Here is an 18210-nt window from a genome sequence, read left to right as displayed (position 1 = left end):
TTGAGACAGAGTTTTACTCTTATTGCCCAGACTGGGGTACAATAGTGTCATCTGGGCTCACTGCAACCTCCATCTCCCAGGTTCACCCAATCCTCCTGCCTGAGCCTCCCAAGTAACTGGGACTACAGGCACGTGCCACCATGCCCAGCTAATTTTTGTATTTTAGTAAAGATGGGTTTCATCATGTTGGCCAGGATGGTCTCGATCTCCTGACCCTATGATCCACCTGCCTCAACCTCCCAAAGTGTTAAGATTACAGGCATGAGCCATCGCGTCCAGCCAAGCATATGATTATTAAAAAAAGAAAAAAATTAGAAGTGATATCAGAAATAAGTCATCTCTGCTCCCAGCTTGTAAATGGCAGAAATGGCTAGGTCTACTGGTGGTCCCGCTTTTGGCTTCAAAAAACAGATGAACAAAAACATTCCTACAAAAATTATATATTCTATAACTCTCTTCTAGGCTATCTGAAAAACAACTGCTTTTCATAAGCGTCACCTAAGTTTTCCTACTCCATTTTAAAGGAATAAATAAGGAAATACAAAAATATACTATCACTTGTGAAAATGTTTAGCCTCCACCATTCTCCCCATATGCTTCTATTATAGCACAGATGAGTCTTTCTTGTGTGTATGTAAATTCCTTACCCATCTCTGTTTTGAGTGCTACTTAAGGACTAAGGAGTTCAGAACCCAGGTTCAAACCCAACTGTGGGCTAGTAAATGATTCTGAAAAGTCAAAGAGAGCTCTGATTTACAGCATTTGCTGATTTCTAAGGTATAAATGTGCCTACTGTGGCCAATGCAAACCATGGCTGGGTTCTAAGTTCTTGGATATTTAACAAGTGCCTCTTACCAGCCAGCAGTAGCAGCTCCAGGACAACACTTATTACCTGGGTGATGTGAGTGCTCAATCTCACTGAACTTCAGTTTCCTCAATGTGGACAGAAGGAAGTAAAAGTGCCTAAACTTGACTGGGTTGCAGTGGGAATCAAATGATATATGAATGTCATGTATTTAGTGTGGCCTCAGGCATACAGCAGGCCCTTCTTAATAAGTATGTGCTGTATGAAATGTGAAGCTTCATATACATTCAGCTAGTAAAACACAAAATTCTAAGATAATTTCTTTGCTATGTTTCAATAAAATAAAGGACCACCTCTAGCCTTTCAATCACACAGTTATTTCTGTACACAGTCTTCTCTGCACCTCCACCCCTATGTAAAAACGAAGTTTAAAATATAGGCCTTCTCTTCCCAGTTCTTCCCGGAAGTTGGGAAAAAGTAGGTTTAGAGGGTGAAAAATAAATAATAAAATAAAATAAAATATAAACAGGCACAAGGGACAGAAAGTATGGTTAACAGTATAAAGGGCAGAGGAAGAGACAGGAAGCTACATGCTAGAGTGGCAATTGCTTGTTAAAGTACTGAATACTAACAAGAACCCCATGTAAGGTATGTATTACCCACCACCTTCATTCTAAGGATGAGGAAACAAGGCTCAGGAAGGTTAAATGATTTTCTGCCCAGCTAATAAGTGGCAGAAATGAGAGATCCCAATCTTATCCCCTCCAATCCCATCATCGCATTCTAAAAGCTGCCTCTTTTTAATATTAAAATATCTGAAAGCAATTCAAATACCCAACAAAATAAACTTTAAACTATTTGTGGCACATTTGTGAGATGAAATGCCAATATAAAAATATATATATTACGTTTCAGATTTTGATTTTTTTTTTTTTTTTTTTTTTTTTTTTTTATTTTTTTTTTTTTTTTTTTTTTTTTTTTTTGGTGACAGGGTCTCATTCCATCACACAGGCTGCAGCGCAGTGGCGTGATGGCTCATTGCAGCCTCAGTCTCCCGGGCTCAAGCCATCCTCACATCTCAGCCTCCCAAGTAGCTAGGACTATAGGTGCCAGCCACCATGCCCACATCATTGAAAAAAAATTTTTTTGTAGAGATGGGGGTCCCACTAAGTTGCCCAATCTGGTTGGATTCTGAAGAACATTTAAGAGTAACTGAAGGCCGGGTGCAGTGGCTCACGCCTGTAATCCCAGCATTTGGGAGGCCAAGGAGGGCGGATCATCTGAGGTTAGGAGTTTGAGACCAGCCTGGCCAACATGGTGAAACTGCATCTCTACTAAAAATACAAAAAAAATTAGCTGGGCATGGTGGTAATCCCAGCTACTGGTGAGGCTGAGGCAGGAGAACTGCTCAAACCTAGGAGATGGAGGTTGCAGTGAGCCAAGACTGCAGCATTGCACTCCAGCCTGGGCGACAAGAGCAAGACTCTGTCTCTAAATAAATAAATAAATAAATAAGAAAGAGTAACCGAAAATGCTCATGAAATACGTAGGGGGAAAAAAGCAGAATATATGCATATACATAAACTGCAGGCCTTTAAAAACCAACCATACATATGTATCTGGAAGGAAAATGTGAAGAGTGATTCTTTTGATAGCTAGATTATATACTTCTATTTTCTAGTTTTCAGTAAGTAGGCATGTATTGTTTTTGTCTTTATTTTTATTTTGAAACAGGGTCTTGTTCTGTTGCCCAGGCTAGAGTGCAGTGGCACACAATCATGGCTCACTGCAGCCTCAAACTCTCAGGCTCAAGTGATCCTCCTGCCTCAGCCTCCCAAGTAGGTAGGACCACTGGCTAATTTTTGTAGAGATATATATATATTTTTGCCATACTGCTGCACGTATTTTTAGTTTAACAGAAAAAAGTTAAAATTAGTAGGTATAGAAATGAAAAATATGTAAAGATGACAAAAATCAGTCACTGAGATGTTTGCTATGCTCTAACAAAACCACCCTCACTTGTGATGTTTACTACACTTCTCCAGTCCTGATGAGTGTATAAGTTATGTTAGTAACTTCCCGCCCTCCCAGCCAATGTTTCTCATTTTAACTTTTTAATATTACCTTAATAAAATCAACTTTAAGATATTCTGTCATTTCATTCTCCTCCATGCAAAGCATAGGTATAACCGCACTTTTCTCACACTATGAAGAAATTAATCTATACTACCAAAATCGAAGATGTAATCAAAAATTCTTTGAGTGGGGAGGGGAGAGGAGGATCCCCTATAGCTACACATCATTTTTATGACAAATGATCAGTTGTTACAAGGAGGGTCATTTTCCTGGGCTCAAGCTATAACAGTGTAACAAATAAGTCATCTACTTCATTTACAAAGCCCTGAACTGCTTTGCTGAAATTCAAATATTAAACTGTAACTTAAACAATCAACTACATGGCAGTGCGGTGCCATGGCTCATGCCTATAATCCCAGCACTTTGGGTGGCCAGGGCAGGCAGATCACTTGAGGTCAGGAGTTCAAGATATGCCTAGCCAACATAGTGAAAAGCCATCTCTACAAATTAAAAAAAATCAGCTGTAATCCCAGCTACTACGGAGGCTGAGGTAGGAGAATTGCTTGAACCTGGGAGGCAGAGGTTGCAGTGAGCTGAGGTCGTGCCACTGCACTCTAGGCTGGGAGACAGAGCAAGACTCCACCTCAAAACAAACAAACAAACAAACAAAAAAACCCTACATTTTGTTTACCTAAACATAAACAATTTTACAGAGAGTTACTCTAATGGGATCTATTCAGCCACACCAGTATCTTTTTAGACATCTTTAAAGCACCCTCTATTGAAATTTTACTACTGTAGATATACTGTATATCTGTTTGTGTACTTAATGTATATATGTGCTCCCTTTGGGGAGAGGTCACCCCTGCTGAGAAGGTCTGACCTACACCACCAACCAAATACAGTCCTTAGCTCACCAGTGACAACAAAGGATGGTCTCATTGAAGATGAAGGCATACAGATGTGCCATTTTATGGGCAATAGTGAATATGGACTGAAATTATTTCTGTACCATAACAAAAAGTTACTGGTGTTTCCCTTCAAAACAATTTGGGGTTGTGGGTATCACTGGGGCATGAGTCAAATGCAGCGGTACTTAGGAGATTAAAAATGCTCATTCTATTTTGGGAGAAACTAAAATTAAAAGTCACATTATTTATAAAAGTCAAATAAGAGAAATTATGCTATTCTAAAAAATAAATCTATGTTAACCATACTGAAGAACTGAATCTCAAACTTGGAAACATGAAAACTGTAAACTTTACTACTAAAAGATCAATTTTGGTTTGAGAGAGGAGGGGGAGAAAATCCTCTATAGGTACAAATCATTTTTAGGACAGATAATTAACCAAGTTTTAAGCTAAAGACTCAATGAGATAAAAACTCTGTTTTGCAGACAAAGAAAAGTACCTTTTGCTTTCCTTGGAACTTCTGACACCGGAGAAAATAAAGGTTCACTTTTTGGTTCAGGCAACAAGACGGCCTTGCTAGCTCTAGTCCTGGTGCTACGGGAGGATTTAGTAGAGGAAGCTGTGGCAAGCAATCTTTCTTCTCGGTCCTTTGTTTCTTTGTGTGTCATTTCATCGATGCGTTCTTCTGATACTGAGTGTAATGAACGTTTTTGGCTTTGATTTTCAGTCCTTTTTGTAAGCTTCTTCTTAGAGCTCATCACCATTGAAAGTTCCTCATTTGGCACTAAAATGGATTTTCCTAAAGCTGGTTTTCCAATATCAGTATTTTCATTTTTAGCTGGGGTATTTCTTGTAGATCGCCTTTTAATGCCGGGAGCTTCTCTCTTCTTGGGACTTCTCTCTTCCTTTACAGCTTTAGCTCCTACATCTTCAGATGGATTTATTTTTCTTTGTCTACCACGTTTCCTAGGTATGGCAGACATATCAAATTCTGCTTGCAGAGTCAACTGAGATGAGTCAAGGCTGGAGTCTTCTCTCACATCTGATGGTTTAACCTCTCTCCTTCTGACCCTTCTAACACAATGAGTAGGCAGCTGCTCACCACTGGATTTCTCATCTTGCTTATTTCCTGTATTTTCAGAAGCATCTAAATTAGCACTTCTCAATTTTCTGATAGTTCTGCTAGGAGTTGCTACTTTACTAACTTTCAGATCATTTATAATTTCAACACTTTCCTCATTTTCTAAAGATCTTTTAATTCTTCTAGGAGTCCTTTTTGTAATCGATGAAAGCTTAACTTCTTTTTTAAACATTTCCTCAACTGCTGGTTCCAAGAGCTGAGATGGTTTTAATATTTTTGATTCCCTACCTGTAGCAATCTGTAATTCTTGTTCCACAGAACTGGTATTTTCTAGTATGTCTTGATTAACTTCTTTCTTTCTCCTTCCTCTCCTCGGAGTAACAGAATGTTGAGGTATTTGCTGGTTCTGAGATACTTCTTTAACATCAGAATAGGTGTTTTCAGAAGCTTCAGAAATTTCTTCTGCCTTCCTAGTTTTCTTCCTAACTGACTGCCCTGACCTCTTAGGAGGAGCAACGCCTGCTGATGCTTCCTGTTGTGCTGACTGGATATTTGTGTTTCGGATCCGCTGTCCTCTCGTTCGAGTTTTGGAGGAAACCATGTCATCAACCTGGCTGACATTTATAGTCATTGTGCTTGTTTCCTGAGCAGTCTTAAATGCAGATTTGACGACCTTAGTGGGACACATTACCTTCTGGCTTACTAAAGGTATCGTTTCATGACTGGACTGCTCCACCATATCTGAAGTCATTTCTTTACTTCTTGTGTCTTTAATTACATCTAGTAAATTTTCTGCAATTGCTACTTTAATTGGTTCAGGCACATATGGTAAAGTCTCTACTTTTTGGGTCTTTTGGTCACTAGTCATGACAGATGGCAAATCTGCAACTTGTCCATGATTATCATTTTCCCCACTGTATACAGGTTTTTCCTCAGGTGCGGTGTTAGCTGCTTTAGGTAACACATCAGGTGATGCAAAATCACCTGGCTCAACTTCTCCTTCTTCACCTTCCAATATCAAGGTAAAGTTGCTCTGAGCCACAAAAAGTTCCCCATCTACTTCGGCAATGTCACACTCAGCAGTGTCTTTATTATCAGCTAAGTCACAAAACTGCTGGTCAATAGTATCAAAATTATAATGAAGCTTAAGTGTTCCAGAGGGATATAACTCATTAAATGAAAGATTCCTAGCCTCTTCTCCTGAATCTTGAGCTTCAAGCTTTTCTTGTTCAATCACCTAAATGAATTAAAGATAAGAGACTGGATAAATAATTTAAATATGTATTTTAACTTGAAGCACACAGGTTTTTGATGACCCTTGGCTGTGTGCCTTTTAAAACATAAATTATATTTAATATGGCATATATGCTTATGGGTTTACTTTACAAAACATCCCTTTAAGCAACCAGTTTCTCATTTAGTCAAAATAACTAGATAGAAAGATTTTGAAATTATGACTGAAATTTAAGTAGAAATTCCACATTTCCCTGGCTAAAAAGACAGTCAACAAAACCTTGAAAATTATGATGCTAACAGTTCTGAGAACATTTATGGACTTATTCTACTCTCACCCAAGAAAAAAAATTAACCAGAGAAAAAGCAACAACCCCCAAACTGTGTTTTAATGATATTCCCCAAATTACCTAACTATCCACACTTTTCTAAAACAGCACGATCCCCATAAGGTTGAAGAACAATTCACATACATAAGCTCCCTTGGGCTAGACTCAATCCTCTTCCCTTTGCTGGGGCTGCATAAACCATGAAATTCCTAAGGCTTTCAAGTTCAGTACCTCTCCTGCAAGGGTTTGGTGGAAGAAGGAATGGTCCTTGCATTTACCTTTTGGTAAGGGAAGGGGAGAAAAAGGAGGAGGTAGAAAGTAACAGAGAGATCTCCTGACCAAGAAGGTAGAACATTACCACCCACCTAGACAATGACATTTTCCCATTCCCCAAACAATCAGTGAGATGACAGGCTAGAAATAACCTAGAAATCAGAATTCCCACTTACACCATACCCACAATTTTTCTTAGCCTCCCAACTAAAGGAATTGGAACTTTACTCATCTACTTGGCAGTTGGAATACTCATTAGGATGACTATGGATAACTGTGACATTTTTATGAGTTAAGAAACTTCCCAAATTCTAAACTATCAAATTTCTATAAATAATTAGAAATTATTCTATAAATAATTTCTATAAATAATTTTTTTTATCTTAAAATTTATTACATAAAAGTTGCCTGCTGATAATAAAAGATTTGGTATAACAGAATTTTTAAAAAACTCTTAAGTCACATTAAGTAGCAAAAAATCCTTTCCAGAGTGTACAGATGTTCAACAGCAGCCAGCTGACTATCATTCTCCCAAAAAGGATGCATGAGGGGGAAATCCTGTTTAACTGTATCCATGTATTTACATGGTCTTATGACTAATAAACCAGATTAGCAAAAATTCAGTTGGTGAAAGTATGGCTTCTTTAACACATCCTTTTGGCTTTCATAAAAACCAATTTTTTTTTTTTTTTTTTTGAGACAGGATTTTGCTATGTTGCCCAGGCTGGTCTCAAACTCTTGGGCTCAAAGGTCCTCCCTTCTCAAACTCCTGAGTAGCTGGGACTACAAGCACCTGCCACAGCACCCACCTTGAAGGCCAATTTCTTAAAGGATGTGTTTTTATATTCCACAAAATATTTATACACTTATTTTTTGAACCCAGATTTTTATAAAGAAGTTTTTATATAGCAGGCAAACAAATGAGCGTGTTAGGTTTGAACCACTGTGTCTTCAAACAACTAAAGCAAAACTGACTGACAAAGAAGTAAAAAATTAATTTTTTTACATGAACTTCTTGAGTATCAGGAGGGCTGTCAGAAATTGGAAGCTTTTCTTCTGGGAAGTCAACACATTCTTCTAGTCCATCAACTTCTACTTCACGATCTGCTTTTAAGTTCAACGCTACTTCCTGGTTAAGCCTAGGCTCAGAGATAATAGGACCTTCAGAGTTGCCACTATCACCAAGGACATCAGCCACAGCTGAAAGAAAAGTGAGAGTGAATCTTTTACATTTAAAATGAAAAATAAATCTATACACAATTAAGGGAACTATCAGAAAGGAAAAGGCGACAATGAACTTGAATATTATATTAATAAACTTTCACATTGCCAGAAAGTCTGCAACTTCTTTAACAATACATACCTTTCCACAGAAATAAAAGAGAAAAAAAGATACATTTCACATTTTAAAATGATAACATTGGTTTTTCTCAACTGGAAGAGAATTCCTGCCCTTATCAGGAAACTTAACATGATGACGAACTGCTTCGAGGAAGTTCAGGCACTTGTTCCTTATAAATGTGAAAGCTGCTTCACCATGTGACTGACTACCAGCTATCCTTGTAGAGTAATTATAGAATGACATGACACACATGCAATCTGGGCTTCGATATGACTAGGAAAAAGAATGAATCACTTTCTGTTGGCAGAAAACACTTAAATGAGTATAAACGTACTCTATCACTTTAAAAAAATAGTTTTTGGGCTCACTTAAAAAGAAATTCCTTCTTTCATCTTCCCCTTTGCCAAAGCCTACTATGTCATTAGCAATCATAGGTGATATAAATACTTGGGTGTACAGTTTGCAAATGACACAAAATACCACAAGAGGGGAAGATGACAACTAAAAATCCTTTAGTGTTTAACAACAACAAATCAATAAAAAAGCACAAAAATAAAAGATGAACTAGGAAAAACTACTTCTACACTTTTAATGGATAATGGGGCTGTTATCCCTAACATGTGAAAACTAATCAAATTGAAAGGAAAGCAAGCATTTTACCTTCTCATCAAATACATGAAGTATACAAACTTTATTGGATACAACAATAAAATATTAAAAATCTGTATATACTTCTTGACCCAACAAGTCCATGGTTAAAAAAAAACTGACATAGAATGTAATGTAATGCATATTCACTGCAGAAACAGCAAAACAAGCCCCAAATGTTCAGCAATAAGCAATTAGTTACGCATAGAACATCTATACTGTGGAACACTGTTAGAGCTGTTAAAAAGAACAGAATTAATCTATTTTACTGACAGAAAAATGTCTTAAATACATTGAGAAAAGAAAGTTGCTTTTTTAAAAATAAATGTACTAATGATGATTATTTCTAACAGCTAACATTTATTAAACTTCAGGTACCAAGCACTACACGAAACACTTTATATGCAAATGGCTTAATCCTGACCACTCTATGAAATGGGTGTTATTAATATTCCCATTTAGAACTATTAATATTTTACCAACAAAAACATAGAAGTATAGCCCCTTTGCAGAACTGGGTTACGAACCCAAACATTCTGGTTCAGGCCCCCGCACTCTTTAGCCACCATATTATCTCCTCTTGCAACACATGGGGGGACATATGCACAGAAAACAAAAATTCAGGAAAGATACTTTAGATTGTTAATTACAGACCCTTAAAATGGATGATCAGCTTTTCATTTTACATGTTAGACGATTCTCTCTGTATTACTCTATCATCATGTATTACCTTCTCAATCATGGGACAAAGACAAGTCTGCCGAAGCCTGTCCTAAGCCCCATTCATAATGTACGAGGGACAAAGGCGTGACAGTTAAGAGCATGAGCTCGAGTCACATGACAACTATGTCACAGTAGTGCTGTGAGGATTCAATGGGTTAATATGCACATGATTAGAATTATTCTGGGCATAAACATTCAAGGTGTCTGCTTCCCCTAAATCCAACGTAAGCTCCTTGAGAAAAACATATCTTCCTCATCTCTGTATAGCCAGAATAGGCCCTCACGAAAATGCTCATTGAATTAAAAAAAGTAAATTCCATATATTTAATTTCCCTGGAGTATATCGAGTCATTTGTGATTTTCTAATGATGAAAAGTCAACTTTGGCCTTAAGTTATCACAAACACAAAATAAAAACTCTTCGGAGTCCAAGAAGATCAAACAGCAGGGATACAGTTGGCTGTGGACTAGCAATTTACTTTTTCTTTTTTCATATTTCTTGTGCAAAATATGTCCACAAAAACCATTCTAAGACTTTCAACATTAGAGCCACAGAATGCCTTACAAGCAACCCACTGTCTGAGAGCTGACACATCTCCTCAGAATACTTTTATGCCAGGAAAGCTGACCAGAGAGGGAGGAATAATTGAGGGGGAAAAATATGAATAACAGAACAGATTTTTTTTTGTTCTAAGAATAGAAAACTCTTTACTCAAAACACAAAAATGGAATAATCCTAAAGTCAAAATAATACCTACATTTATCGTCAATTGCTCTAATTGCAGAGGTACAGGTTTCAACAGATGTTAATCCTTCGTCCAACACTGGTGCCTTGGACTTCTCAGTGAAGATTTTCCTTTAGAAAAAGATATACACACCTTAGTGTGTAAGAAGATCCCATCTGCTTTAACCTGCTTTATAGTCCTGCCCCCTAACCTGCCATTTTAGTGATATACAACTGAGGTTCAGAGAATACAGCTCAAATTCATTCTGAACAACAATATAAAACTGACAAGTGAATTCAGAAACACTGTACTTGTTTTTCCTACTTTCTAATGTTTTAACTCTTGTTCGCAAAAGTAGGAATATGACATGATTTAAAAATGCCTGTCAGTATACATTATATTTCAGCCAAGTTTTAATAATCTGTGGCCACAGTTTTCAAATAAGTCTGTCAAGTATTATGGAATATTTCCTATGAACTCAGTAGAAGAAAGGTTCAGTATTTTAATGCTACCTGGAAACAGTATGATAAATGACTCAGAATAAGAGACTAATAAAACCTGTATTAATCCATATGATGAAAATAAATCCTGGAATATGATGACAGTGCTCCTTGAATATTCTAATCTGACCTTTCTCAAAACCCAATTAAAGGATGCTAGTTTTAAAAATTAGGGCAAATAGTATTTTAAGGTAAATTCAAGAAAAAGCAGGTATTTAAAACATGTATAGATTTTACAATAAGAATAACCAACAGTGACACATCCCCACAAAATATCAAGTTAGTTTCTATTTTAAAAGGAACTAATTAGCTAAGATAGTGAATATGCACCTAGATTCTCACTGGTAATTTTCACGTGTTTCTTTTTCATGTGATTGTTTTCTGCTTTGCAATCGTTGCAATTCCCATCAAAGCCATTGCAATAAATATTAGTTTTCGTTAAAATTCAAAAAACGTTAGAATGATAAAATAATTTGGGTAATTCTTTTCTATTGGCTTCTTTTACTTTTTCCATGCAGGCCTGGCAAAGATTCCAGCTAATAATCTAGATGTCTCAGGAATAAAGCATGTGATTTTGTTCAATGTACACGGGGTGACTATCATGATATTGAACTGTATAGGTGGTCTGGAAAGTCCCTTTCATTATTTATAAATTAATGAACCATTTACAATGTGAATTATGTTTTATGTGGGTTAGTTTCACTAAATTGCCCTCACTACTACTTGATAATTGAAGCTGTCCCTTTTTTGTATCCTCTACAACAGTGCTATTCAAAGTGCTGATATGCAATCTGTGTCACTCTTACAACGAGACAAGGTGGTCTTGCCAGAAGGCGCATCAGTTACTTCGCTAACCATACTGATTAGTACAGCTGACTTTCCCTAAAGGAAGCAGAGTACCGATTTATATTCCAAGGCAAGCTGTTTATCTTGTTGCAGAACATAAACTAAAGCTCTCACCAATCTGCTTGACCACGCTTTGAACACGCTGTCTAGTAAGGTTTCAATTATTTGGGAGTATAATGTGTCAACCGGTCGTTAAAAAACACAAACCTAAGAGTCATGTATTGAACATAAGAAAGGAAATAAAGCTGTCGTCTCCCCTGTGCTCTACCTTGGGCTACCTGTAAGAGTCTTGTGGCTGATCATCCTGAAACCACTGGAAAGCAGAGGACATGGAGGAATGCACAGCTGGGAGTGAAACTTTTGGTCTCAACAAAAACAGAATCACCGAAGAATATTAAAAGTTCACCAAAGAATATTAAGAGTTCTGCCTCAATTTATCATGTCTCTGTATATTTCCGAAATGTCTAGCAGCACTGCAAAAACGTCATAGTAACTACTTAATAACATACAACTGTACAACTAGACTTCTTTTAAAACGGCCAACATCACCAAATGGAGATGTTAAAGGTCTAAATGAAATCTAACAAGCACAGTATTTTACTTCTGGTTCACAATTTCATTAAACTTCTTTTAAAAAGTATTTTTGAATTTTTCTCCGTAAACTTACCCTTCATGGATTGACGGTACAGAACTTTGAATGGGGCTTAAGTGATTCAATTCTGAAAATGCCTCCTCTGCAACTGAGAGATCTTTTGTTTCCGTACCTTCCAAATTGCCTGTAAGTCATACAGACAAGAACATTATTTATGCTAAATGTTTAGTGATTACTGGTATCTTGTGTGGGTAACCCCCACCTTCTGGGCACAAAGGAAGGAAAGTTAAGGAGACCCCCAGCACAATTAGTGCCTGAAGAATATCTTAGTTTATAATATTACTACTCTGTTGTTTCCTTTTACATAATCCTTTATATATAATCCTATTAGTTTATAATTGGAACAATTAGTGCCTGAAGAATATGTTACTACTCAGTTATTTCCTTTTCTATATATATATGATGATATCTTAGTTCATAGTTGGAGGAATGTCTAGAGCAGACACGGTACAGAGCATGAATTAAGGGAAAAACAGCTCTACATACATATCATATCTTGTTTATAGTCGTAGGAATGTCTACAGCAGACACGGTACAGAGCATTAATTAATGGAAAAAGTTATACCAGGACAAGAATCTATGGCCCAGGCAGTAGTGCCCCTGCCTGAAAGGGCATGTGCTACATGGCAGGCTGGCCCAGGGCAGCATTCAGTATTATAAAGATGCCTGCTGCATGGCAGGCTTGGAACAAGAGTCACTCCTCCTGTAAGGAAGTTGCAGTATCTTGCGTCCAGTTCTTATGGAAAGCTGGCCTCTGGCTGGCAATCCCGCGAGCATCGAAGGGCTTAAAACCCCTCCTGTATAATCGCGCCTTGGTGGCTGTATAACCTGTCAGCTCTCTAGCTACCGTGCGGACTCAAAAGCATCCTCCTACAGAAATCACTGGAAGCTGCCAGCAGGTGGCGGTAGACCCTGTCAGCTCTGTTGCCGCTGTACTGACTCAAAGCATCCTCCTATAGACATCCTTAGAAGTTGCCTGCCCCTAGATAAGAGATGTTGCACACTGCACCCTCCTTACTACACACTGCCTAACTCCTCGGTGACCTAATGGGGGTAGGCCCCTTGCTTATTGCTCAGGTGAATGTCTTGACCCTATCACTCTCCTTAAAATGACCCCACTCACTACCCTGCCGCCTAACCTCTACCCAATAAACACAGACACTTCTGGACACTCGGGGCCTCGCCTGTCTCCGCTCAAGTGGCATTGGCCCTCTGAGCCCAGCTGTGCTCTGTCCTTCTGTGTCTTGCCTCTTTATTTCTTAGATCCTGCACCTCAGCACAGCGATAGGGACACCCCATGATCCTGTACGGCTTGACCCTAGAATCTTGCATTACTACTTTTTAAAATTTTGTTGGGTCTGCTTCTTTTTTTCTTTTAGGTTTACTGCTGTGTTATCGGACTGCTAACACTTTCTTCTAATCCTCAGAGCCTACCTCAAGAGCCCCCCTTAACCTCTCGCTTTTCACTTTTTGCTGAACAGGCACTAATGCAACTGTTTTACATATATTAACTCAATCCTCAACATCCAAAAAAGCAGAGAAGAAAACTGAAGCCTGGGGTTATACTGCCTAGCCCGGCTCATGACGTGTACTCAGTAAGCAGCTGAGTGAGCTAGGGTTCGAATCCAGCCTGAGTCACTCTAGAGTCTGTGCTATAGGAACCCCCCTACCAAAAAAAAAAACATAGATTTCTATTTGAGACTGCCTAACATTGTTAGGAATAATCAGTGAAGATAATGGTACGGACATTCTTTTAATAGCTACCATTTAAACATTTTGGTAGTGCAAGGCACATCAAAAGAGCAGTGTAGGCCAGGAGCGGTGGCAAATGCCTAAACTCTAGCTACTTGGGAGGCTGAGCCAAGAGAACTGCTTGAACCCAGGAGGCAGAGGTTGCAGTGAGATGAGATAGCCCCACTGCACCCCAGCCTGGGTGACAGAGCAAGACTCCATCTTATTAAAAAATAAAAATGAAAAAAAGGCAGTGTAAATTTCTAGACATTTATGAGCATAGTCCTAAAGTTCTTAGAGCAAGCAATTAACAGTGCCCATGCTTACTAAGTAAAGATATCATAGTCCAAACTTCAGTGGACTTGCCTCTTAAGCTACCTAAGACATAGATTTTTATGTAAGTGTGTGTGTTTTTACAACTTTAGAGTTACCAGTTACCTTTAAATAACCTTGTTAAAACTGTATATAGTGTAAGAAACATACAAATAGGCTAAGTTTTCTGATCCACCAATTCTAGGTCAAGTCTCTTCCTTCACTAGTGTTCCCCTGGCCCCCCATCCCTCCAACATAGCATGAACCAAACTGTAAGTGTTTGTCAACATAGTCCACCATGCTCTATGTGACATGGGAACAGGTGCCGTTCTACTTTACTCACTGTCTGATCTTCAATACCCAGAATAAACATAGTAGGAGCTAACTGGCATACATTAGGGACTCAAACAATTTTTTTGAAAACGAAGATAATATAAATGCACTAGCCACTGAACTAGTTGTTTTTTTTTCTTCTTCTTCTTCTTTTTGAGACAGGGTCTCATTCTGTTGCCCACCGGGAGTGCAATGGTGCAATCATGGCTCACTGCATCCTCAACCTCCACCTCCTGGGCCCAAGTGATCCTCCCCTCTCAGTGTCCTCAGTAGCTAGGACTATAGGTGCTTGCCACCATACTCAGCTAATTTTTTTTTTTTTTGTACAGATGGAGTCTCCATATATTGTCTAGGCTGGTCTTGAACTGGGCTCAAGTAATCTTCTCACCTTGGCCCCCAAAGTGCTGGTATTATAGGTGTGAGCCACGGTACCTAGCCTGAACATTTAACTGTCCAGTGATTATTCTGGAGGTGAGGATGGAGAGTAGAATGAAATTCCTGATTTATAAGAATTCTAGAACTTAAGACTGCTGGATAAGTTAAAAATTGCAATACTTTGTTCTGTAAAGTTACTTCTCATAGCTACTAGAAGGACTTTCAAGTCAGACTATGGCATCTTACATTTCCTTCCTTAAAATATGACTGTTCTTTTCTAAATTTCCTGGCCAAATAAAAAAGTACATGTAAGTCCTCCTTCTCTGAAATCTCATACCTATTCATGAAACAATGTAAGCCATACTTTCTAAGCCAAAAGAGTAAGATCTGTGTGTTGTGTCTAGGAACCAGTACACTGTGAGCATGCAATAATTTAACCCTGAAGCTTTCTTTTTGAGACACAGTCTTGCTCTGTTGCACAGGCTGAAGTACACAGGTGCAATCACGGCCCACTGAGGCTTCAAACTTCTGAACTCTACCACTTCAGCCTCAAGGGCAGCTGTTGACTGCAGGCTCATACCACCATGCCTGGCTAATATTTTAATTTTAATTTTGTAAAGACAGAGCCTTGCTATTTGACCAGGCTGTCTTAAGCCCCTGGGCTCAAGCAATCCTCCAGCCTCAGGCTGTAAGCATGTGCCACAGTGCCTGGCTGTGATGCTTTTTTCTTACGGTGGGAAAAATTCTATTATAAACTTCATTGAGGAACATTAGTAACAATTTTGAGTATTCAGAAATGAGTTCTTACCCATTTGTTTCTCCAGGTCTGAAGGAGTTACTTTTGACTCAAGTACATCTTTATCTCCAGCCTTTTCAATTTGTTCAGTTACCTTAGGTTCAGTGGAACAGCTTTTTGGCTTAGAGCCCATGAAAACAGTATGTTCAAGGTCTTCTGGTGATGGTGCATCCTGATACTCTAAGGTAGTCTCCACGCTGCTGTTTTCTTTGCTCATATCCAGTTTCTCTAACCTTTGTGACCCCACATTCATTTCTTGATGGTCCCTTTCAGGGCTACTGAGGATAAAAGATGTCACCCTATCTTTGCTCTTCAGCCATTCGGTTTCTGCTTTGCTATCATCTGCAGCCTATTAAGTAAGATTTTGAAAAGAAAAAGAATTAGTAAATATCACAGTTCGGTCTGGTCCTAAGCTCCCCATCTCAACCACACCCACATTTTCTATGCTGTTTGTACCCAAACTCTCTCCTTAATAAAAATTCACTTATTCTAAATCAATTCTCTTCTGGTACATAAAAGTTAATGTGGCTAATGTTTCCCTAACTGGTAATATACCAGTATTTTCAGGAGACTAAAACACACAACAGGCTAAATGACCAATAATCACTGAAAGGTTCCTAATAACCTACAGTGGATCTAGAGACACACCCTCCTAACTACTCCACCAGTCAGAAACTTATAAGTAACAAAATACAACGTAAAAGTAAACATTAAAAAAAGGACTAAGAATTAGGAAATCTGGATCCTAGTCCCAATTATACCACCATATACCCAGATGACTACAACCAACTTACTTGGTGTTTCCAAGCCCTTTTATCTGTAAGATGATGGGTTTGGCTGAGCCAATGGCCCCAGTGTTTCTTTCAGAACTAATATTTTCTGATTGCATTACTATCTGCAAGCTTATATACGAAAATCTAGGCTGGGCGTGGTGGCTGACACCTGTAATCCCGACACTTTGGGTGGCCAAGGTGGGCAAATCACACAGTCAAAAGATCAAGACCATGCTGGCCAACATGGTGAAACCCCATCTCTACCAAAAATACAAAAATCAGCTGGGCATGGCGGCATGCACCTGTAGTCCCAGCTACTCAGGGGCTGAGGCAGGAGAATCACTTGAACCCAGGAGGCAGAGGTTCCGTTGAGCCAAGATTGTACCATTGCACTCCAGCCTGGCAACAGAGTGAGACTGTCTCAAAAATCTATAGTGGTATTTTAAAAATTGATTTATGTAACTTTTTACTTGTAGGAGCTAATATATTCTTATTAAATATCTTTTCTCCCAATTATCAAACGTACTCCAGGAATCCATTTTGGGTTCACGTCTTCCTCCACAAATGAAATTCTAGTTTCTTTAAGTCGTTGAGGAGACCTTCCAGGTGATGGAGAGGGAGATACTAAAGGTGTTGATCGAAGAGCAGATCTCAGGATGGACTGAGGAGTGAACTCAGAAAATCCAGAAGAAGTAACTGACATGGCCAAACTTTTAGCTTTCTAGGATAAAGAGCAAATGGAATTACACCATTAAAAGGTGCTTATGTAAGAACAGACTGGGTCAACTGAGTCACAATAGTGGTTATAGTCTAATCTCCAATAAGCATGTAAATAGAAATATTTATTCCAGATTTCTGCAAAGAAAATACAAAATTCTTCCAGAGCTTTTTATATGTAAGCCTATGAAACCTAAAACTGCATCCACAATCTTTCTAAAAGCATTATTTCCAGCTTAAATTCAACTAAAAAAGTGCCAATTAGGAAGATAAATTACTTAACATTATAGAATTATAGAAATCTAATAATTACAGAAAGCTACAGTAAGACTGTAGTATATTACAGAAAAAAAGTTCATCACAGAAATCCAGTAATAACCAAATTACATATTAGAATCCTCTGAAGATTTAGTACGATGAATACAAATAATCTGAAATTAGCATGTATGTTATTTAGTAGAGATAATTCCTTCACTTAACTTGGCCTCTAAAGGCCTAGTAAACAAATTACTGAATGTTGTTAGAGTATAATGAGTTCGTTAGACATGTTCTCCATAACAATTCTTTTTTCTAGGTTATTCTGGCAGCAGGTAAAAAATTATTCCAATTTTATTTCATTTGAACTTAGCTGTAGAGAATATAAAATGTATTTTTTTAATAAATACACTATTGAATATTAAATTAGAGAAATCTTATTTTTCAACTTATTTTAATAACTATTTTAGGAATAGCATTTATTGAGATATCTTTTATTCAACTTGAAAAATAAGGATTCCCTGGCTTTGATATAAAAGCTGGATATCCAAACAGAGAACCCAGGGACAACGGGGAGGGATGAGGGAGAAAGAAAGCTTCTGGGTTTCAATCCGTAACACTGGTCAAGGGGCTAGGGAGATAATATGTAAAGGAACTTTAAAAATGGAAAGGTAAGGCCGGGCGCGGTGGCTCAAGCCTGTAATCCCAGCACTTTGGGAGGCCGAGGCGGGTGGATCACAAGGTCAAGAGATCAAGACCATCCTGGTCAACGTGG

General features: G+C 38.2%; 1 protein-coding gene across 1 annotated transcript in view; it reads right to left on the bottom strand.

Moving 5' to 3' along the window:
* AHCTF1 (AT-hook containing transcription factor 1) overlaps positions 1-18210 on the bottom strand; it is an 86266-nt gene that overhangs the window by 5855 nt on the left and 62201 nt on the right. The window contains exons 27-32 of the mRNA XM_017531961.1: positions 16990-17184; positions 15703-16039; positions 12159-12267; positions 10179-10276; positions 7715-7908; positions 4292-6110 (exon numbers count right to left, since the gene is read on the bottom strand). Coding sequence (XP_017387450.1) covers positions 4292-6110; positions 7715-7908; positions 10179-10276; positions 12159-12267; positions 15703-16039; positions 16990-17184 — 2752 coding nt within the window. The remainder of the gene's footprint in view (positions 1-4291; positions 6111-7714; positions 7909-10178; positions 10277-12158; positions 12268-15702; positions 16040-16989; positions 17185-18210) is intronic.

The sequence above is a fragment of the Cebus imitator genome, unplaced genomic scaffold (genome assembly GCF_001604975.1).
Source record: "Cebus imitator isolate Cc_AM_T3 unplaced genomic scaffold, Cebus_imitator-1.0 Scaffold75, whole genome shotgun sequence".
Lineage (NCBI taxonomy): Eukaryota > Metazoa > Chordata > Mammalia > Primates > Cebidae > Cebus > Cebus imitator.
Note: the sequence above shows the minus strand (reverse complement) of the source record. Positions and strands in the feature narration are given on the sequence as shown.